The 25,634-nt window shown below is 36.4% G+C and overlaps 1 protein-coding gene across 3 annotated transcripts; it reads right to left on the bottom strand.

Annotated features, from left to right (window-relative positions):
- Nucleotides 1-12,697: 12,697 nt before the first annotated feature.
- On the bottom strand, nucleotides 12,698-23,649 carry LOC122586307 (rhamnogalacturonate lyase B-like). Of its 3 annotated transcripts, XM_043758308.1 has the most exons (16): nucleotides 23,546-23,648; nucleotides 22,966-23,033; nucleotides 22,726-22,847; nucleotides 22,573-22,632; nucleotides 22,085-22,204; nucleotides 21,867-21,992; nucleotides 21,646-21,787; nucleotides 20,894-21,064; nucleotides 20,628-20,783; nucleotides 20,414-20,520; nucleotides 20,245-20,335; nucleotides 19,370-19,511; nucleotides 19,126-19,282; nucleotides 18,335-18,454; nucleotides 13,500-13,626; nucleotides 12,698-13,062 (listed from the first exon to the last, which is right to left on the bottom strand). In XM_043758308.1, exons 1-16 carry the CDS (start codon nucleotides 23,607-23,609, stop codon nucleotides 12,826-12,828), a joined length of 2,010 nt encoding a protein of 669 aa, XP_043614243.1. In that variant the 5' UTR covers nucleotides 23,610-23,648; the 3' UTR covers nucleotides 12,698-12,825. The 3 variants fall into 3 exon arrangements, with proteins under 3 accessions (XP_043614243.1, XP_043614244.1, XP_043614245.1); XM_043758309.1 differs by lacking the exon at nucleotides 18,335-18,454; XM_043758310.1 differs by lacking the exons at nucleotides 12,698-13,062; nucleotides 13,500-13,626 and adding an exon at nucleotides 16,918-17,281 and having other exon boundaries at nucleotides 23,546-23,649.
- Between the last annotated feature and the right edge of the window lie 1,985 nt (nucleotides 23,650-25,634).

Here is a 25,634-nt window from a genome sequence, read left to right as displayed (position 1 = left end):
GTGTATCTTGAATATTCATCAACAATGACCAAAGTGTATCTCATTCCAGTGAATGAAGGAATACTTATTGGTCCAAAGAGATCCATATGAAGCAATTCCAGCCAATTGTCAATGGTTGAGCATGTTTTGGACTTGAAAGTAGCTTTGTGCTTTTTGCGTTTCTCACAATCACCACACAGCTTGTCCTTCTCATAGTTTATCATAGGGAGACCAAACACCAACTCTCTCTTACACAGCTTGTTGATGTATTTGAAATTCATATCAGACAACCTTTTATGCCACAACAACTTCGGCTCATCAAAGGTCTTTTGACATGAAACACACTTCTCTTGTTACAGTTGGCTTCCTCATGTCAAAAGAATACAAAGACTCATTCCTTTTTGCTTCAAGAACAGCATTACCTCCTAAATCAAGAACAATTCCCTTATCAGCTCGGAATCTCACTTCATAACCAACATCACACAACGGACTCACACTTATCAGATTGTGCTTCAAACCACTCACATATGAGACCCTTCTGAAAGTAAGGGGACCATTTGAAGTAATACCATCTCCTTCAGTTTTCCTTGAGAATCATCTCCAAATGTAACATTAGGACCAACATGAATCCTAAAGCTACAGATAACGGACTTACATCCAGTCATATTCTTGGAACACCCACTATCCAAGTGCCAGGTATTTTCATCATGATAGCCCTTCATTTTCAATAAGAGATTAGTCTTTTTGGGAACTCACTAGAGTTGACCATCTAGTCTAAGTCATACTGGGAAGCAAAACATAAACTCTTATCAAATTTGGATACCCATTGTTGCTTGATTTGTCCTTAACCAGATTTAAAGCTCTTTTTAGCAAAACCTTTGCCTATTCTAGATTTCTTACATTCAGTTCCAAATTTTCTTTGATCAACAATTTTAGGATCAGACACATTTTTAAGAAAATTAACATCAGTTGAAACCTCACAAATTCAAGACTCAACAAGTTTGGAAATCATTTTATCTGAGTCAAACTTGGTGTTACTTGAAACAGACACAGATTTAGTTTGTGATAATTTTCTTTAGGAACCAGACTTCTCATTCTTTGAAAGTTTTATTTTCTCTCTTGGAACACTATGGTCTTTAACCTTTCTTTTATTTTTCTTTGAATTACCATTGTTTGTTTTAGACTTTGAATCTGGCGCAAATTGGGAAATGGTCAGCTTAGATAAGCTAAGACTTTCCCCTGGTTTTAACTCAATAATCTTATCAGCTTCAGACACAACTTCAACAATGGTTTGACCAATGGTTTCAGGATCATTGAAACCAATACCAGATTTCTGAACCAGCTTAATTGGTTTAGACTTTTTCCCTTTGGTTTGGACTTTAGGAGGTGAAGGAGGTTGATAACAAAGCTCCAAAGCACAAACTTCACTTATGGCTATGGCCCTATCATAGTCACCATCAAAGATAGCTTGGATTTGATGAGGAATTTGATCATTTACACATTTAGCTGTTCTTTTAGAACAAATACATCATATAAGTTCGATCTGATGAGTGATTTGATCATTTACACATTTAGCTGTTCTTTTAGAACAAATACACCATGACTCAGTTATACGTTTAACTTTCAAAAACTTTTCTTCTGCAGTTTTAGCTTCTTTGACCAAAATAGAATTCAATTGTTTTTGAGATTTAACCTCAAATTCAAGTTTTTCAATGGTGTGTTCTTTAGAATTGATATCAAGTTTCAACAAAAAAAAAAAATTTCCTTTTTAAATTCTTGATTAAAGTGTTTTTGTAAAAGAACCTCATCACCCAGTCTATTCAGTCTAGACAGTTTCTCATTATCAAACAGATTGGAAAAGGTAATTACCTCAGGTGAAGTAGTTTGACTGGTAGATGCCTGGTGAGCTGACTTCGATTGCTGTTGTACTTTGACATGATCTTCAGCAAACTTCTGAGTAGCTTCATTGGCCATGAAACACTTGGCATCTTCATAGACTTCATCATTAGATGAGGTGGCACTTTCAGCCCAGACTACCAGACTCTTCTCATCTTTCTCAACCTTCTTACTCAGCTCAGCTACTTGTGCCTTTAAGGCTTTGTATTTGGACTTGAGCTTTAAGTATTTTTCACTCCTTCCACCTTTGGATGACCCAGCTTGTGAAGACTCTTTAGATCTGCAATCTCTAGCCATGTGTCCAGTCTTGCTACATTTGTAACAAGTGACTTTAGACATATCAAATGGCTTTTTGGTCTTATCACTTTGGCTAGATTTTCCTTTCCCTTTAAACTTACCAAAGGATCCCCTTCTGATCCTTTCAACCAGCATAGCTACTTCATTAGCTAGACCATCACCATCAGATTCATCATATTCAGATTCAGAACAAACAAAGTTGGTGTTAGAAATCACAGGTACAACTTCATTAACATAAGGAATGATCTCATTACTTATTGAGCTAGGGTATTCAGTCATAGAAGCAACAAGTGTTGTAGCAGGCAGATTATAAGAAACCCATAGCAATCAATTTTTCAGCCTTTGAACACTCTTGGTTATGAAGTAAATCAAAGAGTCCAGGGAGTTCAAGATCTTGGTAAATAGAACTCAGCATAACATAAGAAATATAGTTATTCCATTTCGGTGGTAATGAATCAAGAAATTTGCTCTTTAAAACCTCATTTTTCTTGGTTATTCCAACATCAGCCAAATCATTAACTAATGCATTAAAACGGGTATAATTATCAGTCAATGATTCATTTCTCAAAGAGAAAAATCTTTCATATTTCCTGGTTAAGGTAGTCATGGTGGTTTCCATGGAAGTAGAACAACCCTCAAACATGACAATCAAAGTACCCCACATTTTCTTAGCTGTAAAACACATTTTAATAGAATGGTAAATATCTTTGGGCACAACTTGGACAATGAAATTTCTAACCTTCGCATCCAAGTTTGCCAATCTCCTATCCTCATCCTCCAATCTGCCTTGTCATTAACAATGGATGTGAGTGTGGCAGGAATGGTTGGTTGACCATCTGTGACCATGACATCAACCATAAGGGTCTGTGTAGGAATATAAAGGCCATCCGCAAGGATATCAGGCACATACGACTTTTCCACCCACTGAAATCATCTTTGTCAAATATGGATGGTTTGGTTGAAGAACCATTATCAACATAGGATAACATAATGCTTTACTATTAAATAAAATAAGAATGGATCAGGTCAAGTTAATTCCCACCCCTGCTCTAATACGAATTGATACGTCCCAAGGTGTATCAATATACGTTGTAGAGGGGTGAATACAACTTAATTCGATCTTTACAAACTTTTAAATACAAGTTTTTAAGACTCGGTTTATATATTAAATAAGTAACGAACAAGAATCAGTAAAACAGTAAAGCAATATTTAATTAAAAGACATTCTTGCACACAAATTATATAATCTATACAAATAATTACAGGGTTGTTGTGGAAAGAATATAAACTACAGATATCTAAACAACCCTTTGAAATGACAAATTACATTCAACAAGTTTCCACTCAAGAGAATCAGCCCAAGCTGATCTCCAAGAGAATAAGCTATGTGTAAGAGTAAAGAAAACTTATGTGAAGAATAATTTTCAGGAAAGCCACACATATGCAATCAAGGAATGAAGCTTTTATAAGCGAAATCCCTTCTTCTCTTGGTGTCCACTTCAAACACGTATTCATCCTCTATTGGATGTCATAGGAATATTTGATCGTGCCAATTCCATGGTACTTGTGGTCCCCAAGTACTACCACTCACTCTTTTTCATCCAGTATGAGTATGGACATGCATATGTAAATCCAAACACCAACCTGGATCCTCGGATTCTTCCTAGTCACATCATTCGTCCTTATCTTCAATCATCCTCTTCGACTTGGATTTAATGCTATAAACATTGTTGTTGCAGCTTGAATAACACTTGCTTCCATAAGATGTTACAATACAAAACATGAAGAATGATTTGGGCCAGAAACAGATCGTAATTTGTGTCAGCTTAGTCTGACCCAAATCAGTTTACAAGAACCAAAAGATTTCAAGGTGTTTAACTATAAGATTTGTCATCACCAAATTTACAATGAACAATGGGACTCAACAGTTTTAAATATAATTATCTATTTAAATAGCGAATAAAAAATCTAGAAAAAAGGAAAGAGCACCAGAGTAATTAGGAGAGTTTCGGTAAAGGCCGTCACCCCTGGTTAGCTTTATAAAATATCAATAAAAGTTCAGGCACATAGACTGAATATCTATGCGACTAATCGACATACAAGCAATGCAACAACCAAGTTTATGCTGAATGACATGCCATTTGCATAAACCGAGACTAAGAATGCAACAAGAATAACTAACAAAACAAAATCATGAAACAAGCCCTAAGACTTTGAAGACATCAAAGAAACCGGCAACTTCCAGACTCCCAACATGCGTTCAACCCTGTCATTATTCTTATAATGGAAAGAAAGCAGCTTCAACCGGACCACACTAGCAATCTCCTGATCAATTGAGCACTCGACCGTCGTTGTTGAGAAAACAAACGTCTTTTTCTTTCTTTCCAAATGTAGTATGTGAGCTACAAGAACCAGTCGAGTAACAACACTCTCAATGTTTTTCCTTTTAGATAAAGGAATCACCTCATCCATAATAGAGTCCCAATCCAAAACATTAACAGGGATACCTGCTAACGAACATATTCCTAGCCAAACCTATGAAGAAAAAGAGCAAGTGAAAAACAGGTGATCATGTGACTCTTGTTGTAACTCACATAATGAACATACAAACTGTAAAGATTGCCCCCCAACATCCCACGGTCTAAGAAGATCTTGTGGCTTCAGTCTTTTCCTCATAACAAGCCAAAGATGAAATGCATGTTTTGAATACAACGTGCATGCCAAACCAATGACTACCAAGACACTTCTGCATATTTAGGGCGGATAGTATCCCATACTCGAGTAACCGAAAAATCTCCCACAATATTCAGATTATCCTTCCACATCACCTCATCAACTCGATCATCTTACAAAAGAGATGTATTAATTCCTGACAGTCGAGATCTCCAGTCAGAAGGCCACACAAACGAACCATCAGAAACAACGTCTGACACCTTTGAATTTAAAGAGAAACCTGCATTTGAGATGATTCTACAAAATAAATGATCGAAAATAGGAGATTCCACGCGCCAGTATTCATACCATACATTTGTTGAATGACCATTACCAATGTTGCACCAAAAATATGGATGAACCAAGGGGTGAATTTGTAAGAGTTTCCTCCAACTCCAAGACATAGTCCCACGATACGGAACTGCCCAAAAACTCTTCCCTTTCAACTTATACATATGTATCCAACGAACTCATAAAGACTCTTTTAGCGAAAGAAGGTTCCAAATATGAATAGACATTAACGCAACATTAAAGACCTCCAACCTCCTAATTCCCATCCCACCTTCAGTCTTAGGAAGACACACAACCTCCCAAGCAACTTTAGGTTTACCTTTCTGAGATGGATCCTGTGACCATAGAAAACTTCTCATAATTTGTTCAATTTCATTTATCACCCTTGTTGGCAGAATAAAAATAGTAGCCCAATAAACATGCATAGATGATAATACCGATTGAACAAGTTGTAGTCTTCCAGTAAATGAAAGGAACTTATTCTTCCAATCACCAACTCTATTACGAACCTTCTCTACACGTTCTTGACAATCCCTGTAAATAAGACGAGTAGACACCAACGGAACCCCAGGATGATTAATAGGTAACTTTCCCTCATCAAACTGAAGCACATGCAAAATAGACAGCTTAAAATGACTGAGAACATTGCAAAAATAAGCAGTGCTTTTTGGAATACTAGGAGCCAAACCAGAAGCTCCTTTAAATTCCTCAAGAGCTTCCATAACAACAGTAGCAGATTCGACATCCCCATACAAGAAAATAAACAAATCATCTACAAAACAAAGATTGATAATATCTAAACCTTCACACTTTGGATGATATTTGAAACCATCAGAATTGCGAACTTTCCTTCGAAGGATCAATGTTAATTACAAGCATAAACAAATAAGGAGATAGAGGGTCACCCTGTCTCAAACCCCGCTTGCCAGGTTAAAAAACCATGAAGAGAACAATTAACACTGAGCGAAAAAGAAGAAGTGGACACACAAGTCATAATCCAATGGACCATACTTGCATGAAACCCAAACTCAATCAAAATCTTCTTTAAAAATCTCCAATCAACAGTATCATAAGCTTTTTGAATATCAACTTTAAACGCACACCGAGAAGTGCCTCTATCAAGATGATAATTGTGCATCAATTCTTGAGTGAGAAGAATGTTATCCGAAATTTTTTTGGCTGGAATAAAAGCCAACTGGTTATTATGAACCAAACTATCCAGAGAACCCTTGATCCTGTTAGCGATTATTCTAGTAATACATTTAAAAATCACGTTGCATAATGAGATAGGTTGGTAATCAGTTATGTGGTTAGATGCAGCCACTTTAGGTAATAATGAAATTATCGTGTGATTCACCTCCTTGAGAAGTCTACCACTAACAAAGAAATCACAAACAGCCTTAGTAACATCAACTCCTATTATGTCCCATGCATTTTAGAAAAAACAAGCAGAAAAACCATGAGGCCCAGGATCTTTGTCATCACCCATAGCAAACATAGTATCCTTAACCTTCTCTCTAGTAATCGGTCTCACCATAGAATTAGCCTGCTCAGGAGATAATTTCTTAGAGAATAAATCTATTATATTCAACGGAGATACAACACCAGGTAAGCCAAGAAAATCCTTATAATGAGCAATAAAAGCATTAGCCACTCCATCTCCATCCATTCGAACTCCATTGGAATCCATATCAGAATCAATTCGATTCCTGGATTTACGAGCTTTTACCACTTTGTGAAAGTATGCAGAATTACTATCACCAACACGAAGCCAATGAACTTTTGCCTTTTGTTTCAGGAACCTCTCTTATTCTAAAATTGTATCCTTAAAATCTTGTAAAGCAAAGGCATGTTCTAAAGGCTCATAATCAATAGTCGTTTGAAGTTCATCCAGCTTATTTTGAAACTTTTCCACCTTTTCATGTAAGTTACCATTGTTATACATCATCTTACGAAGTGGTTGTTTCAAAGCTTTCAACTTTTTCACCACTTTAAACATGTAATGTCCATCAACCTCCTTCTTCCAAGTGTGACTAACCACCTGTTTAAAATCACTGTTATGAACAAGAAGTTTAGAAAACTTAAATGGTTTCGGCTTAAATTTTAACACCACGGGAATACTAAGAACAGCAGGAGCATGGTCAGAATTTCGATAAGGCTGAAAATAAGCATGCCCCCCATAAAAAGAGATGAGAAACTCTGATTAGCCATGATACAATCCAACTTTTTAAAAATTCCATTTTGGCCTTTCGGTTTTTTAGTCCTAAGTATAATATAAACCAGAACTATTAACATCAGTATCCTCCAAATCATCTACACACTCTTGAAAATCCCGCATTGCAATATCTACTTTAGAAACACCCATTGTTTTCTCCGCAAGATTAAGAGCTACATTAAAGTCACCAAGAAGAACCCAAGGTCTGGCAGCAATTAAAGCTTTACGGTGAGATAAGTTCTGCCACAAAAGTCTTCTTTGTTGATACGCATTATGAGCATATATGAAAGAACAAAAAAACACCCTTTTGTCACTTATAAAACGAACTTGAGAATGCATGACTTGGTCAGATTGAGAAATAACCATGACATCAACATCATCCGGGTTCCAACCTAAAACAATTCTCGATCCTTTTGCACAAGCAATACTATTAGTAGTCCAGCTCCAATTATGAAACACTTTATTACATAATCTATCTATGGTAGAAACAGAAACATGCGATTCCGGGATAACACAAACTGAAAGTTTATTCTCCTTTATTACCCGATGAACCTCGCTTTGCTTAGGGGACTGGTTCAAGCCCCGTACATTCCAGGAAGCAATATTAAACACGAGGAACCTCTATCCTGGGAGTGCTTCCCCCTCAGATTTCTTCAAATAAGTTGATGTTTCATCATACACATCCTCTATGTCATCCTCATCTTCATCATCGCATGGTGCTTTTTTACAACCAATTTTAACCTCATTTTCGCTTGAAAGAGCATAATAGGGATTAGAGATTTCAATACCAGCCACAAGATTAGAAGGATTACTCGGAACCCTTTTAGATGTAGATTGCTTATTCGACTAAACATTTTGATGTTGATGACTTGTATTACTAGGTGGTTTTGCCCGGTACACAAAATTTGGTTTTGGCTTGTTTAGTTTCAGACCAACAACCTACTATCCTTTTCTTTTCTTTTTCCGTTTCACAAGTACAAACTCTCCTTCTTTTTGTTCACCTTCTTTTTGAACCTCCTTCACTGGACGAACCTGTTTAGGACATTGATGTTCATGATGTCCAAACACATTACAAGTAGAGCACCTTGGAGGAAGCCATTCATATTCAATTTTAATAGTTTTTTTTCGAAAAACCCTCATCAAGTAAATTAGGGGTTGCAATAACAAGCTCATCACGCAATATATTAAAGGTATCCATTTCAATAAGATCTCTAGCATAAGTATTCCTTCCCCATGATTCCATACACATTTGGCTAGTATATGAATCGAGCATGAGTGGTTTTCCAATTTTTGACACAATCATACTAAGCCCATCATCAGAAAACACAACATGAGGAATGTTCTTTAGCTTCACCCAAACCGGGATCTTAGTTACTTCTTGTTTCACAAGACAAACATTCAGAGCCCAAGTCTTAAGAATCAAGGGATTTGATCCTGTGAGTCATGGACCATGTTCAAGTACCTTGTCCATTCCATCCTTAGTAGTAAACTTAAAGAAAAAAAAGTCTGACGCATTCATCATTACTTTGTTAATACCAAACTTCGACCATGTATTCTTCACGTAACTTTCAACCACGGGAAACGCCAAATGGTCACCTAAAAAATCCAAAAAGAGTATTCTCGAACCGGGTAGTAACCTTTTTGACAGATTCCATCGGAAAAATCAGATCCACACCTTCTAAATTTACGAATTTTCCACATCCAATTGCCAAAAATTCGCCATTTTCCTTGCCATTCCAGATTGTACCTTTTCAGCGTAGGAAACTGGTTTAGTTTCAACCTTACCATCGTTATTCACACCATCCTTATCAGAAGAAGACACCGGAGGCACCTCAGAAGCATTGGGATCAGAACTAGAAACATGATCAGCCACATTAGAACCACTAGGGTTTCAAACCGGCTTAGTAGAAGACTACATAGCTATCAATCGGTCTAACCTTTCACGTATAATATTAAGATCAATCTCATAAACAGCTCTCTTCATTCAATAACTGACCCATTAAACATAAACAATGAACACAAATTTGATATTCGAATAAACAAGAGGGAACACACGAAAACCCTAACCCTAAAAATAGAAAACCCTAAATAACTATTACTCTTAATTCGTTAGCAAGCGATTAGCGATCTAGCTGAACTATATAGTAGCCACGATCAAATACACAAACTAAAAGATCAGAATAGATATAGACAATTAGGGATCTGAAACAACGAACAGAAAAGAGAAAAACCCTAGATGAAAACGAAAATATTAAATCTCAAACGTGCACGTCAACCAATCCGAAAATCGATGAGAGGGACATATTTACAAGATCGATAGAATCGTTTCAAGAAGAGAAAGAAAGAAAAAGATGCAGATCGCCATGGGAGTGGAAGAGAGCTAAAAAGAGCTTCAAGGGGTGCCAAGTGTACCTCCAACCTTCTCTTATAGTTACAAGATAGATGTTTAAATTTACATATAAAAATTAAGAAGAAATAATCTTTATTGTGTTTTTATTAAGAAATAATTTTTTCTATCTTATCTTTGAGATTTATTAAAATGGACACTGAATCTCGGTATGCCCTGGTATATGAGAGAGGCTGGCTGGGAAATGCCACAGTAACAATGACATCCAAAAAATATAAATTAAAAATACACGAGGTAGGAATAATTAAGGAACAAACAGTGATGAGGACAATGATCACCAGGTACGATGATCCCACATCCTCACCATACTTTGCTATTAGGGCAAGTCCTTATAGGTGAATTTCCTGGCGTCCAACGCGTAACCAAATAAGGACGCTATAAGCACGTCTGCGTCCACGAATGCCTCCCAATGGTTTCTTCCAAGTGCCTTTGCAAATTAAAAAAAAAAATCAAAAAAATGTGGATATAGCCGTTGCATTTGAATCTTGAGGCACGCTCCCCTGGCTTTTTTTTTTGGTTTTTTTTTTCCTATTTAAACCACCACCATTTCATACTTCTCACTTCTTCACCATTTCATACTCATATTTATCTCTACAATTCATATTAACAAAAACCAAAACCAATTCATCCACCATGCCTAAAAGAATCAACAAAAACCAAGACACAAACCAAAACACAAACAAAACCAATACCAACACACTATCGATGATTTTGACGCGTTGCTTTTGGGGGTATCTCTTCCAGTGGGATCTCCCCTGTCCATGTTGTCGTCTAATATGATGGGGGTATCTAGCAGCACTTGTGTTTTGAACAGTTTCAGCAGTTCATGTTACGTATGTTATCAATTTCGGTGAAATTTCGGTGGTATTTCGGTGGTATACCGGTTTTAGGTGGTAGGACATAATTTCGGTATTGAATTTCGGTTTTGATATCGTTTCCGAAATTTTCAGTGGTATTGACCGAAATACCACCGAATTTTCCGAAATTTCCGAAATTTCAGTGAATTCTGTATTAGCACTTCCAGGTTTTATCTTTTACTCTTATTATATACATAATATTAGAATTACCGAAATACCACCGAAAAGAACGATATTTCGTATACCAGTCCGTGACTGAAACACCGAAATTTATGTCCTTGACTACTTAGCATGTTACTACAACAATTTCAGCAATTTCATGCTACGAATCAACAATTTCATCAATTGCAGAGGCCAGTAGGTGAGACTTTGTCTCAACCGGCACGAACTAGTGTCGCCTCTGCAGAGGATGAAGTAGAAGAAGTTCCTGCCGCGGAATGGTTGACAAAAAAGGGGTTGCTGTAGCTAAAAGGCGAAGTGGTTAATTAAGGTGGCGGTTTTGTTGGTTGAGGCGTGGACACATGCTTCACAAGACTCGGTTGTGGGGATAAGCCAAGATGAGACAATGTTTTGGGCTAAAGTGATCGGGGGGTTCAACAACAACCGCCCAGCGGGAGAGCACAACAAGAGTTAACTACAAGGGAAATGGAACAAGATCAAGAAAACCACGAAGCAGTTTGGAGCAATCTTGAAGAGATTGCAAGATCAAGGACGACAGAGTGGTGCAGATGACAAACAAGTGTATAATTCTGCTCATGAACTCTATACGGAGCTTCATGGTCCGGCTCGATATCCGTATGAGGTGTGGTACGATGTGCTAAAAGATTGTCCCGCATTTTGGCAAGACCATAATATTGCCAAACGATCCGCAGCTGATTTTGTTGATTTGGGTGAGGATGAGGCACACGTTGGGGTGAGGATGAGTGTGGAACCGGATGTGGCTATGAACCAGTTGTTTAGAGACGACCCAATCAGGAAACCACCGGGTCGTAATGTTAGCCGGAAATTGTCTAGTGGTTCAGATGCGACTTCTAGCCGTGGTAGTTCGGGTGGGTCAGAAATGGCGTTGAGCAAGCTTGATCAAATGCTCCTGCTGCAACAAGAGTTGTTGAGAAAAATTGATGAGGATAGGATGAGGGTAGAGGAGGAGCCAAAGAAAAAAGAGGATGATCGCTTCCGAAAGCAAGTCACGGTGGCGTTTAAGTTTCTGCAGCAACCAATTCCCACTGGTATAAATAAAGACGAGTTGGAGCAGATTAGGACTACGCGTAAAAACCTTTTGGATAATTACGAGTATCTAGGTTTAGTTTATATTCTAGTTTAATGTGTTTTAATTCTTAGGTTTAATTTGTAGGTTAATGTGTTTTTAGGATTTAATGTTTTATTTCCAAGTATTGTAATGTTTGTGTTTAATAATAAAATGTGTTGTTTTAAATTTTAATAATAAAATGAATAATGAAAGAAGTGGGGAAGAAGTGGTAATATAAGGAGGGTGGTGTTCTTGAAGTGTTTTAGGAGAGAGAAAGCTGATTAATAGTTGGAAGAAGTGAAGAAGAAGTGAGGATGAAGCATATAATATAAGGAGAGGCCTTAGGTTAACTTATCAAAGGATCAAAACCAAACTCCAATGATTAACTAGACTTGAATAAACCAAGGTTTTAGAGACGATCTCAGGCCAAGCATGGTAGCCTGTGCTGGTACCCGTACCATTCTCACGCCAAAACCCATTTCGTGAATATCTATTTCTATATGTTATGATAGCTTGTGCTGTTACCCGTACCATTCTCACGCCAAAACCCATTTTCTGAATATCTATTTCTACATGTAACCAATAGTCAACTTTGAGAGAAGAGTCTTAAAGCTGATACCTTCATAAAAGATGATCCAAAGCCTACACCATTAACATGAAAATGTTGCCAGCAAGTCAAAAAGTATATTACTCTGAGAAAATGGAGCATTATAAAACCGTTAAGCACCAAATTGACTACATTTATAACACGTTTCGACTGCTGCTCATCAAGGAAACCAATAAATAATAACATATACAAAAAGATCGTTCATTAAAAAGACAAATACTTATATAATTATTTGATTCGCTTTCAATAGCGTCATTTCCAGATGACAGCTTGAATCTTATTTGAAAACTCTACCAATTTTCACTAAAAGAGTGACTAATTAGGGGGTCCTTCCAAGCGTATGTAATCATACATAATACCTTGAAAGGGGCTTTGGTTCCTGGGTTGTTTAAGATATATAGTGTTTTCTCCTTCAATGAGTAAAGTGCCTGAAATGTCTATGTTGTATAGCCAATATAGCCCATGAATCCCATGTCTCGCGATTGCATTGTCCCGTCCTATCAGTCCTGTTGTAAATAGTGGACGTGGTTTGTTTGGATCATTTACCCGAATCTAGACACAACACAAGACAGTTAATGTTTTGTCAGTATGATACACATAAGTAAGGTTTCTTTCATCCGTTATCATACTTACAAATAAACTAAGACAATGATCGGGGTTCCCAAAACCCTTTTGATATAGGGACAAATGACAATTTTTATCAATTTATCTACAAACAGACCATTTTCGGGTTATGTTTTATCTCACATGGGTCAAATACGTTATGGGGGTTGAACTAGTTTAAATGGCTTATACTTAAGTTTTAATACCAATATATTTAATTGTATTTGACGCACTAACTATATATTAGTATGTTTAAAAACTTTGGGCAAAAACTGTTTTCAGGTAGAGCCAACAGGTAGAGCCAACCAAACTGTTTTCAACTTTTACCCGTATTGACCCAAATCCAATAGGTGCAGGGAGAAACTGTACATTACAGAGATTCATACCTGTACTTCTGCAAGAGCTGCACCAGCAAGTGCTATTCGTAACTTATAAATAGCAGCATACCGGACATTTTCAAGTCGGAACTTTATCTGCCATGTAGTTCCTTCATACGAATTGTCTTCTTTTCTCCTACAACGTACCAATTCAACTAAGTAAGAACGATACTCCCTTTGTCACAAAATCATGCAACATTGAATGTCAGTTTACTAAGAATGGCTTACCACCCGCTGCCACTTTCTAGGAGCAACCTGGGTTCGAATCTTGCCAGAGGCAGAATTGAATTTAAGTGGTTGAATTACCTTGACACTATCCCTGCTGGGGGTTATGTGGGTACCAATTCGGTACATGGGATCAAACGGTTCCTATCAATCTACCGTTTTTTTAAGAATGGCTTACAGCCCGATAAAATACGTAAATTTCCATCAACATGACAACCAAATGAACTTCTAGTAAACAACAATTTGTGATCATTGCTAATGAGCTAAAGATATATTTAGATTAGAAATTTGCTACAAGACAAATGTAGGTTATAATCTGAGACCTTTGTCATAAAAAATCGTTTATTAGGGGAGGCTGTAAATCTAAGAAATTCATGATCCATATGTATAGATATAAGTATTAATACGTATATAAGTGAACCTTTATGTATATGTGTGTGTTTAGAGAGAGAATGGATAAAGTGGATGATTGGTATTAAAAAATGACAAAGGTTACAAAGTGAAGCATGTGAGAGGGTATTTATACTAGTCTAGGAAACATATTAAATCTAGACCCCCTAACAATGCTATAATTACATTTATATCAAAAGTAATAAATCAACCACTATTAAATATCTAACATTCTCTCACTTAGTGTTGATTTGTGAATTGAGTTGGTTCATTGTCTTTGATTCTTTTGTTTGTAGATGTTTATCTTGTTTCATTGTCTTTGATTCTTTTGTTTGTAGATGTTTATCTTGTTGGGATAAAACAGTCATCCTTCTCCTTTTGGTTTAGAGTTGGGTAGAGGTCTTTGATTTGCGGCATAGTTTGTTGGTGGTGTGTTGTGTGGGTCATACATGTTATTAGGTGCATATCTAATCCAGCAACCTCCCTTCACGTACTTAACATTTTCATTTGGTGTGGCTCTTATAGCTTCTCTGAGCTTTCTGATGTCTTCTCTCTTTGAAAGTCTGAATAATTACATTTTTATCAAAAGTAACAGATCAAACACTATTAAATATCTAACATTCTCCCCCTTAGTGTTGATTTGTGAATTGAGCTGGTTCTGTCTTTGATTCTTTTGTTTGTAGATGTTTATCTTGTTGGGATAAAACAACCATTATTCTCCTTCTGGTTTAGAGTTGAGTGGAGGTCTTTGATTTGCAGCATAGTTTGTTGGTGGTGTGTTGTGTGGGCCAGGCATGTTATTAGCTGCATATCTAATCCAGCAACCTCACTTCACATACTTAACATTTTCATTTGTTGTGGCTCTTTTAGCTTCTCTGAGCTTTGTGATGTCTTCTTTCTTTGAAAGCCTGTTTATTTTTTTGATAGCCCTTGTAAGATTTTCTTTCTTAGTTGGATTGCTTTCATCACCAGCAATGCATTCAAGGACACGCTTACAATACTCGAGTGTCCCATCTGAGTAACTTGTCAATTCGGTGAATCTGATGAGTATGTTCTTCCCAAGACTGTTGATGAAAACCACACCATTCTCTGATGGAGACAAAATAAGATGACCAATGCTTAATTTTTCAATGTCACCAGAGTAGAGGGACATTTATCTTTCTCTTTTGGAGCTCCAACCCAATTTGAATATCATTGAGAGAAACATATTGGATACAACATGAAATGAATCTCTTGATTGCATCAAAGGCTTTCCGATCATCCTCGGATCTAATGATAGCTCGAAGGAAATGCTTGTATAGATAAATGAGGTCCTCTACATGTAACATGCTGAAATGGTATTCGGCAAAGTGATATTTCTTCAGATTAATTCTCCCTACAATGAATGAAGACACTTTGATGAACTTTTTCTATTTCATGTGAACTTTGATGATTCGTTTGATTCTGAAATTGTATTGATCTTTGTTGACTGGGGGAAATAATCATTTGGCTTCTTCGATCAACTCTTTATACTCTTGTGTTTGAATGGGGTCCTTGAATTTGTACATAAACATGAATTCTGGTGGAGTGCCGCTTGTGACTTTTGTGAGGCCCCAAAAGATTGGATAAGCATGCTCTTCTAGAAATCTTGCTTTATATGCAGCATCTTTTGATGCTATGTAGTTGATATCCATCATTCTTGCCTTGTTTTTAAAGAAATACCCCTCATCAATGTATTCCTTTTGTTTTTCCGTGAACAACTCAGAAGGAATGACGGGAAGAACTGCATTTGCCCCAAACAAAATCTGAATCATTGGCTGCCCCCCAAAATGAATTGTGCCTTCAGAATCAACTTATCAGCCTATATCATCTGGGAATACCACATTTAGAACTTCTGGAAATGAGAATTCTTGCTCCAATTGGTCAACTTCACATGTTTCTTGCTCAACATAAGTCTCTAACTCCATCTTAACTGTTTGCTCACCCATGTCAACAACATCTTGCATATCAATATCAAGATTAAGCTCTTCTGTCCTGTCATTTTCATTTCGTTCATTTTAACCCTCTCTCTAATCTGGAAATACGGATCTAAGACTTAAGACAAAACTGAATAGCAAATGATCCGAGATTGGGGAAACTCAGATCAAATACTTAATGAATTTAGATTAATTTTGGAAGAGAAAGGAATAAGGACAAAAGAGGAAGATGACTAAATAGAGGAAAGACACAAAGGAATATTAGGTGGCAGATCCATGATCCAATGATGTCAGGGAATAATCAATCGTGAGAGAATATTGATGTGAATTTTAGGTGGAATACTCAGAGTCAGACTGAGTCAACTCACAAAACACAAGCACAGCGGAATTAAAAACTATTTTTGTAGGATTTTTCTGGATTTTATAACAAAACACGCCCAAGCTGACTATAAGAACAAATACTACAGCAGTAATGAAACAGTGAAAATAAGCTAAAAACTATTTTTGTAGGATTTTTCTGGATTTTATAACAAAACACGCCCAAGCTGACTATAAGAACAAATACTACAGCAGTAATGAAACAGTGAAAATAAACTCTGAAACAAGAGCAAAGAAATAAGGATAGATAAGAATCTAATACTTGACTCGTAAAGGACTGAACCACCGGAATCAAATACCAGAAACACTCCAAAACCACCACTATATTTGATAAAGGCTGAGCCACCACAAATACAGATAGAAGTAATGAAAATTTTGAGATCTCACCACAATAATCTATAAAGGCAAAGCCACCAAGATTACTGATAAAGGGACCACTTCAAACCACCAAGATCAAAGATCCATAAAGGTAAAGAAGATTTTCAAATGAATAGAATTTAGCTCTATCAAACTTTTCATAAACACACTCTGAGTTTTACAATGGATGGCAGCCTCTATTTATAGAGGAAATACAAGACAAGGAATATTCTAACCTAGACAACTAGTACAAGCTTGTTATTAATCAACCAATAGGAATGGAGAGCACAATCTGCAGCTGTAGGGTAGTGGAAGGTTCTCTCTCTGGTCCCCACTTGTATTCTTCTCCTCCCACGATCAGGTGTCACCACAACAATATTGTACTATGTGGACCCCTTGTCCCCTAACAACTTTTGTCTTTTAGCTCGATGTGCAAATCTCAAATAGATGTGCAAATCAAGTACTTCGATCTGCAAATCTCAAGAACTGAGGAAAAAACGAAGATTAAGCGATATTTTTGATGATTTTTGATTGGAAAAGGAAGAAAACAGTAACTAAATGAAGGGAAAAACAAACAAAACTAGGAAATGAAGAACAAAAACAAGGAAGTAAGGTATTTTGATGATTATAAATGATGAACAGTAAAGATTTGCGGATCGATCCGCAACTCTCTAAAAAACAAACAGAAATCACGAATTTCAACAAAAACGAGACACAATCAGCCATGGATCGCTCTCTGATTATGCTCTCATACCAAGTGTAAATCTAAGAAATTCATGATCGATATGTATAGATATAAGTATTAATATGTATATAAGTGAACCTTTGTGTATATGTGTGTGTTTAGAAAGAAAACGGATAAAGTGGATGATTGGTATTAAGAAATGACAAAGGTTACAAAGTGAACATGTAAGAGGGTATTTATACTAGTCTAGGAAACATATTACATCTAGACCCCCTCACAATGCTATAATTACTTTTATATCAAAAGTAACAAATCAAACACTATTAAATATCTAACAGAGGCAACAAAAGTATTGTCTAAAAAGAGGCTATGAATAAGGCCTAATTCATTGATGGGATATGCTGAATAATATAAGAATGCAACTCTGGGGTAGATATTCAAGACATGATTTGTTGAATTGTGGTGTTTTGGTAAAAAGTCTAGTTTCTATCCGTCCATCAACTAAAGGTGACAAAAGGGCCCCATTTTCTTATGAACAGATCGATGTAAGTTGCATCTTGTCTCAAATATGTCAGATAAACGAATTGTAGATAAAAAGGGAACGGTTAGAAAGAGTCAAACTAGTTAAAAGTCGCCCAAAGTCTATCTTGGTTGGATACAACCTCCTATAAGATCACTATTGACGCATTAATCATTGATAAAGTTTTTGACAAAAAGAGTGTTCAAGTGTCAACCCGATCTTGTTTAAACCATACTAAAATTCTAAAAGATGATCCATTACAACCTAAACCTGTTGCCACCTTACCTGCCCATCTGGTCAACTCTATCATAAACTAATGCAGTTGGACTTATACCTTGGAACTTGAGCATAGAACCAATCTTTGCGATAATCACTCTCTCCAACCGTGTACACCAAGTCGCCATAAGGATACAACTCTCCATATCTTTCCCATAGGCCATACTGCCTAAAGTTGCTGGTAGAAAGCAACAGAACAAAACAATGATATTGCTCTATAATATAACCATTTTCAAAACATAAATGGATGTACAGTACAAAAGTTGCTGAGCAAAAGTTATCAATATAATTGTCCCCTTTGTGCTTATTTGGAATGGGGGAATCCACTTTTAATTGTGAACACAAGTCTTTGTTATGGAGAACCCAAAGGTTAAATCTTGATTACAGGTCCAAGTTTCAACTGATTATGAATGGATTAATTCATTTTTCTTGTGTTTATAATGGGTAAATTAACTAAAAAAGACATATTAGCTTAAAGGAAACAGGTCTAATCAGTCAAACATCACCCCAATTATATTTTTAATTAAAGCTTTTAACATATGACCAGATTTATCGTTTTATTTAGAGTAAGATCATTCCTGAAGTAATATTAGTGTTTTTGTAATCAGACCTGATACACTGATATTTTTAAACAAAATTTAGAGAAACAATCGGCCTGGTTAAACCACGTCTGTTCGTATAAAAAATAATTATTTGTTTGACCCCACCCATTTTGAGCATACTCAATTCTCCTAAACCACCCATTTTGACCCAACTATTTAATCTTTTAATATCTTCAAAGAACTTGGGGTATGTTAGTTTACACGCCTTGTTACTACGAATCTAGCTGACTCGTAAAGAAAGCCAAACCTCTTGGGATTATTGACAAAAAGTTGGTTCACGTAATTGGGGTTAGGCTCTGGGACATGAAACTCTGCAGCAGATCGGTCTGGGATCCCTATTTCCCACAAAGTCGGACCATCTCTTGGAGGCTCATATATAAGATCACCCAAATTAATATCACAGCCTACAGATTAAAGTACAATATAGAAATTAGATTAAGGGTTTCAGAAAGACGCATAAAGACTAAAAATATTGTTATTGGATTTGAAACCTGGAATGATGGTGAGTGGAGCATGAAATTGGTAGTCCCCCAGGAATCCAGGGACCCAAGCATACAAATTATATTCTCCGCATCTTACATTTTTAATGGAGAACTCTCCAGAGCAATTTGCTTCTGTCCAGAATTGATAGTCCTGATTGACATTACTCATTTAATTATAATCTAAAAATTGCCTTGCGTATAGTCATCCAACTTGACAAAAGGGGCATATTTGAACTTAGAAGTTAAAACAAACTATGTTTTAGCTTCAATTTGATATGGATTTCTTAGTTTGAAACAAACTGTTATTATACTAAACCTTGGAAAGGAAGGAATGTAATTACTAAATCTATATGAAGGAGCTTCACTTATATTACTAGACTACCAGAAGGTGGTAAAATGAGCAGTCATGCGGGTCAACATGGGTAGCAAAATTTATGGCCCAATAAGATACACATTTAGGGAGAACAACTAATTTTTCAATCAATATAAAGTGCCTCAATTATGATTATAAAAAATCTACCAATTTTTAAAACAATGAAAATTTATGCATTAGAAATACAGTTTGGGCGAATTTTGACCAATTAGGACTACCATTTGACTTGTTAGATATTAACGTAACATGGATTAACTTGTCCACAAGTATGTATCGAAATTGCCTTTTTTATATATAAACAACACGAAATGCTAGACAGAGGGATTCTTTTTTTTTTTTTTTGTAAAATCTAGCACAATGAAGCCGCATTAATGGAAGATTTAATTTGGTACATTCATTCAGCAAGTCATATCCACTGAATGGGAGAAGATAATTGCCATTATAGTTTGGGATTCCACAAATTGACCTACAAATGCTTTTCTAAGAAACCCAGGGCTGGTCAATGCATCACCTTGCATTCTCTTTGCCATGATCCAACATCTCCTCGTGGCGCCAACCCAATATATGCACCATTTGCAAGGATGTCATCATTGTAGAGGTATCTGCAATATATATGTTGGTAAACTTTAATTAGAGGCTAAAATGGAACTATACAAAACTAGGTCATCAGTCTAAGTTACCTGTCCCGAACAAGTAATCTGCCTCTGCAATTTCCTCGGTCATGTGATTTTGGAAAATCCTCAGACGCTGGAAAGCTATAAGGCCAACTACTGACCTCAACCATCATCTGGTGTTATGAAAATTATTAAAAGTTCAATGATGGAATACACATATGTTTCCATAATTGCGACGAATATAACATATTCCTAAAACTTTTCTGCCCCCTCACTTAACCTGTCTTTTTGCATCATCCCAAAGTGTTATAGGATCTTCCCCGCACATAGTTGAATTCAGATAAATAAATACCGGCCCAAAGACCTTTTTCCATGGTTCACCCTGTGCAAATTTTGGGACTAGATCATCCCCAGCATAATGAGCACCAACAAAAACCTGCTCATTGTATAACTTATTTAATTACCACCACAAGGCACAAGATTTGAGTCCACATGCACTTAAATGGTCAGTTACTTTATGTGACATTGATGTTAGGAGTTACTTACAGCTAAGCAAGTGGGACCAACATGGGAACAAAGGTTTTGCTTAAGAGGCCCGCCAGTACGGAACTCGTTGCTCGGTATAATTTGCCAAAATCCAACTGGAGGGTCATTTGATATCCACCCATGTACCATGAGATCTTTATTCTCGCAAGTATACTGATACTTGTCATCCACCTACACAAGTACAAAGCATAAGACCACCAACACAACAATATTCTAAAGATGGAAATTTTGTCTCCACTACATATTAATGGGTTGATCCATGTGATCTTTTTTCTCTAACGGGTCAAACTGGTAATAGAACGATAGCTTACGAAAAACAGGTTAAATGAGAGAAAAATTACCCCAGGAGTACTTTTAGTGCTTTTTACCTCGTAACTCATATATCTAAAAGATTAAATAATGATCAAAGTATTATAACTTTTGTAAACCTATTTGAAAAACAAGTTATCTACGAAAAATTTAATGTGTCTCATGTCAGCCCAACCTAGATCCGTACTAAAATTTACATGTTTTAATATGTTTATCAGCTTGTCCATTTTGCCATATATAAGATTATAAGTATAGGTCTAAGTATAGATCTACTAAGTACTAATTAATTAACTGTTTCCAAAAGATTATTGGGGTTCATCAGGTTAGCTTCCTCGTTTAGTTCAGAAACAGAATAAGACAGATAAAAACAAAAGAAAAATGAAAATCTCTAAAACACGTCACCATCTAAATTATTTTCAAGTTATCTGGAAAAGATAACTTACCTCCCCTCTAAATTCAGGCACAACTGGGTTGACTAGTGATACAGCTTCCTGAAAAGCAAGAGGTTGGGCTCTTCCTGCTAACCGATCATCTGGCAGGGGCATGTATCTTCTTCTATCATCAGCCACTGCCATGTAGTGAAACCTATCCAAAGGTACAACTTACGGAGTACAGAGTTCAACAGCGTGATCTCCTATTATGTGAGCAACAATAAATACTTTACCTATCTTTTCTGAGTTTGAATGCGATCCGTGTTTCACCGAGGCTGAAACCTTGCCATTCTGCAGAACCCAAGTGTTCATAAATAGCATAAGTGTAGAAGCCAGAGGAGCCACGAAGCAGAACAAATCTAGATGAATCACAGGAATAAAAATTTAGACAGCAGATTTGTACAAACAGTTGCTCTTCTTGACTGTAGAGCATAAGGAGGAAAATAATTACCTCTTATCTATATTTATAGGAGCAAGTTTTCCCCGAAGACAAGGATCCCAAGGTCTTGAAAAGGACAGCTCTACTTGTTCCTCTGTTTCCACTATAACCTTATAGCTTGTTGCACTGATCCTGCAAGAAAACAACATCGTTGGCTCCATGGATACAAATGGAAGTGGACATTTCAAACCATTTACTTACATTGAGTCAATTTCGGTTATGCCCTATTTGTAACAAATCAAATGGGTGTAGTAAAGAATAACTATCGTAGCTCTCCTAATCATTTTTTTATAAACTAAGTATCATAAAAACTTTAAACTTGTTTTTGGTCAATCAGAGTTTCAGCTCAACCAAAACTTGCCCCTTTTGACCAGTTAGTCAGTTATCCAACCTCTCCAACTAGCCCAAGTCAAACTCTAGATTCTACATAGAACAGCTCCCTTCTTTCATGTTTTTGTGCCTCCTCTCCATATATAAATATCATGAGTTTGAGAACATACACTTCAAATACTCCTTTTCTTCCTGAGTCATCTAGAGCACTCCACACAACGTCCCAGTACCTGCATTAGCTTTTCAGAAATTTAGCACAACCTATTGGTAGTTTGAAGCTATGGTCATTGTAAAGATACGGCATTATTAAAATCACAACTTACCCTCTATTACCTTCCTGATTAAGAACCTCCAGAACGTTGTCAAGGCCATTGTATCTGACCCCCGTGACAAGTCCACCTGGTTTCGATAATGTCACTTGCACAATACCATTATCAAGCAGTACCTAATACAAGTAACACAGTATACTTCTTTTTTATCATTATTATTAATCTTGAAGGGTACCCAAAAATAAGTACTTAAACTTAAATCGATTTAATGTTGGTCATACGAGAGGAATTTACATGGTGATCTTGAATCCACAATCGCACGCCATTATATGACATTGGCCTAAATCCTTGTTGATGATCCCCTGCATAGAACAATCAAAAAAGGTTACTGGAAATGTATTTGCTTACATACAGCAAGTAAGCAACCACTTCTTTCTCAATATATAACATCGAAAATCAAAATGTGAAAGGCAAATATACAAGTCACAAAAGATATCAAGTACCACTTGAATATTATTTATTTTTTGAAAGGCAAAATACTTGCACCAATTATTTCAAGTCAGACTTATCGCATTGCTAGGCCAAAGACCGTTTGGTAAGTACATGACGTAAGATATCCTTGTATGGGTAACTAATCCTTTGAATCCTTAAAATATAAATATATCAATCCATAAAATAATTACACTACAATTACTTTTACATTCACCATCATTACCGCCCCACCCCTCGCCTACACCACCCCGCCGTCTAGAAAAATGAGATCATGTCTTGTGATCATATTTTTTATTTCACAATCTAACATATCATCATATCATAGATATATTCGTGATCTGGGTTTGGACTGAATACTATATATACATATATATATAGTTACCTTTTCCACATGTGCCGAAGATTGTTTTGATGACCGTTGTGAAAAATTTTGTCCAGAGTCCCATCCAATTAGGTAACTCACAATCCGAAGTTATCGGCCCATATACTGCATCGGCAGCTAAATATAGATGTTTGAGTTAATTGCACAAATTACCCTCGTGGTCACATTTTTGTGGTTTTCATCCTTTTAAATACTAATTTTTTTTTGCCTATAAATACCAAGTCATTTCCCTCGTCCAAATTACCTTTTGCAATTTGGTGCATTTTCTTAAATACTCTCGATCTTAACATTTATACTTCACAATTTTAAGTATTTCGATCAAGGAGTTTATTTAGCAAATATAGATCACTTTTAATCCATAATTTGTTTAGATACTTACTTTTGTAATATCTAGGTTCCGCAACAACCTTGTATTTTATTTAACACCAATAAATTTACACTTGAAAATTACATTTGTGTTCCACCATTTACATACTTGTTTACTTTATTTATTGCTTAAGTCTTTATTGCTATATTTATATTCTTGCATTTATATTCAAAGCAATACTAGTCCTATCTAGTACACACTTGACTTGTTATTCTACACTTGTGGGTTAAACCATCGAGTGAGAGACTTTACAATTGGTATTAGAGCAGAAGGCTAACATACTTGCCTAGATCTATTTTTCTTGATGGCCAACCCAGAGAATACACAAGGAAACCCTTTAAATGTTGAACCTCCTCCTATTAATAATGAAACTAATGAACACCCTCCTCTTAACAATAATCCACCACCACCTCCTCATATTCCTGCTTCTCCACATGTGCATATGCACTATTCAAACACTCATTTCCCAAATTCAGTGGGAATGATGACGAATTTGGGACGTGGAAAGCTATGATGATTTTACATGTTACTGGAATTGAGAGGAATATGATCAAAATTTTAAATGAAGGACCCTATATTCCTAGAAGCCCTTTCAATCCACTTCTTGATCCTCTTGGGGCAAGATCTGGAAGGAAAAAAACAGAGGAACACTGGTTAGAAGAGGATAAAAGGCTTGTTAATATTGATACTATTTTGAAAAATATGAACCTCGTGGTTGTTCCTGAATCTCTTATTCCCACACTAGTTTTTTATCCTAGTGCTAAAAGCATGTGGGATGAACTGGTGAACCAGTATGAAGGTGGTGATGACAATATTGTTACCAGGAAAGTCTCCCTGAACAAGAAGTATGAGTCATTTTTTGCTCTACCCAATGAATCTCTAACTGGTACTTACACCAAATTTATGAGCATCATAAACCAGTTAAGAGGACTAGAGTAGAAAAAGACAAGGATATACTTTTGGAGAAATTTTGTGATATTCTTCCGTCGAAATGGTCTCATATAATTGTGGTCTTGAAACAAGGCAAAACCTTGCATTCCCATACTTTGTCAACATTATATGGAGCCTTCAGATTCACTGAAGAAAATCAAGCCTAGAGAATTGAGGCTGAAAAAGATGCTTTAAATCATGCTTCCAGTAGTTCCCCAGTGGTTAGTCATACCGAACCACCCTGTGCGGTATTAATGTCTTCCGAGAATGTATTTTCTATGAAGAAGATGATGTCTGAATTAATGGAATCTGGAGTCACTAATAATATCTCTCCAGACTGTGATGAAACTGATAGTGATGATCTGGTGGCTATGATTGCAAAAACGTTCAACCGTTTTAAAGCAAGAGCCAACAGACCCACTTGACAACGTGCACCCAGTTCCTCTACTGACAAGGCCAATCTCACATGCTTTAAGTATGGTAGAAAAGGTCATTTCATGAAGAATTGCAAGTGCAATCAGTTTGTCTCCCAGTCTAGTCCATCTACTTCTTATAACAAGCCTGATAATAGCTACAAGTTAAAATACAAAAAGCTTAAGGCTTAAGTTGCTCTCATGTCTGCAGAAAAAGATAATAATCAATGCATGGTTGCTGAAGAGAAGTGGATTCCCTCTTATGACTCATCTGATGATGATGAAGAGGAAAGAGATTGTTGTTACATGGCTCTGGCTGATGAAAAGCATCTGGTGAAGGAAGATGTCACATCTAGAAGATGGGTGGACACTGTCATCA

Source organism: Erigeron canadensis, chromosome 2, assembly GCF_010389155.1.
Source record: "Erigeron canadensis isolate Cc75 chromosome 2, C_canadensis_v1, whole genome shotgun sequence".
In the NCBI taxonomy this organism is placed as follows: Eukaryota; Viridiplantae; Streptophyta; class Magnoliopsida; order Asterales; family Asteraceae; genus Erigeron; species Erigeron canadensis.
This window is presented reverse-complemented; position numbering and strand designations above follow the sequence as displayed.

Coding starts and splice junctions, on each gene's coding strand:
- LOC122586307 (XM_043758308.1), bottom strand. CDS start 23,609: ATGGGACTCTGGACAAAATTTTTCACAACGGTCATCAAAACAATCTTC. Junction 20,521..20,627: donor GGGATGATGCAAAAAGACAG/GTTAAGTGAGGG, acceptor TCATAACACCAG/ATGATGGTTGAGGTCAGTAG. Junction 13,627..18,334: donor TTCTATGCTCAAGTTCCAAG/GTATAAGTCCAA, acceptor GGTACGTTGTAG/GAGAAAAGAAGACAATTCGT.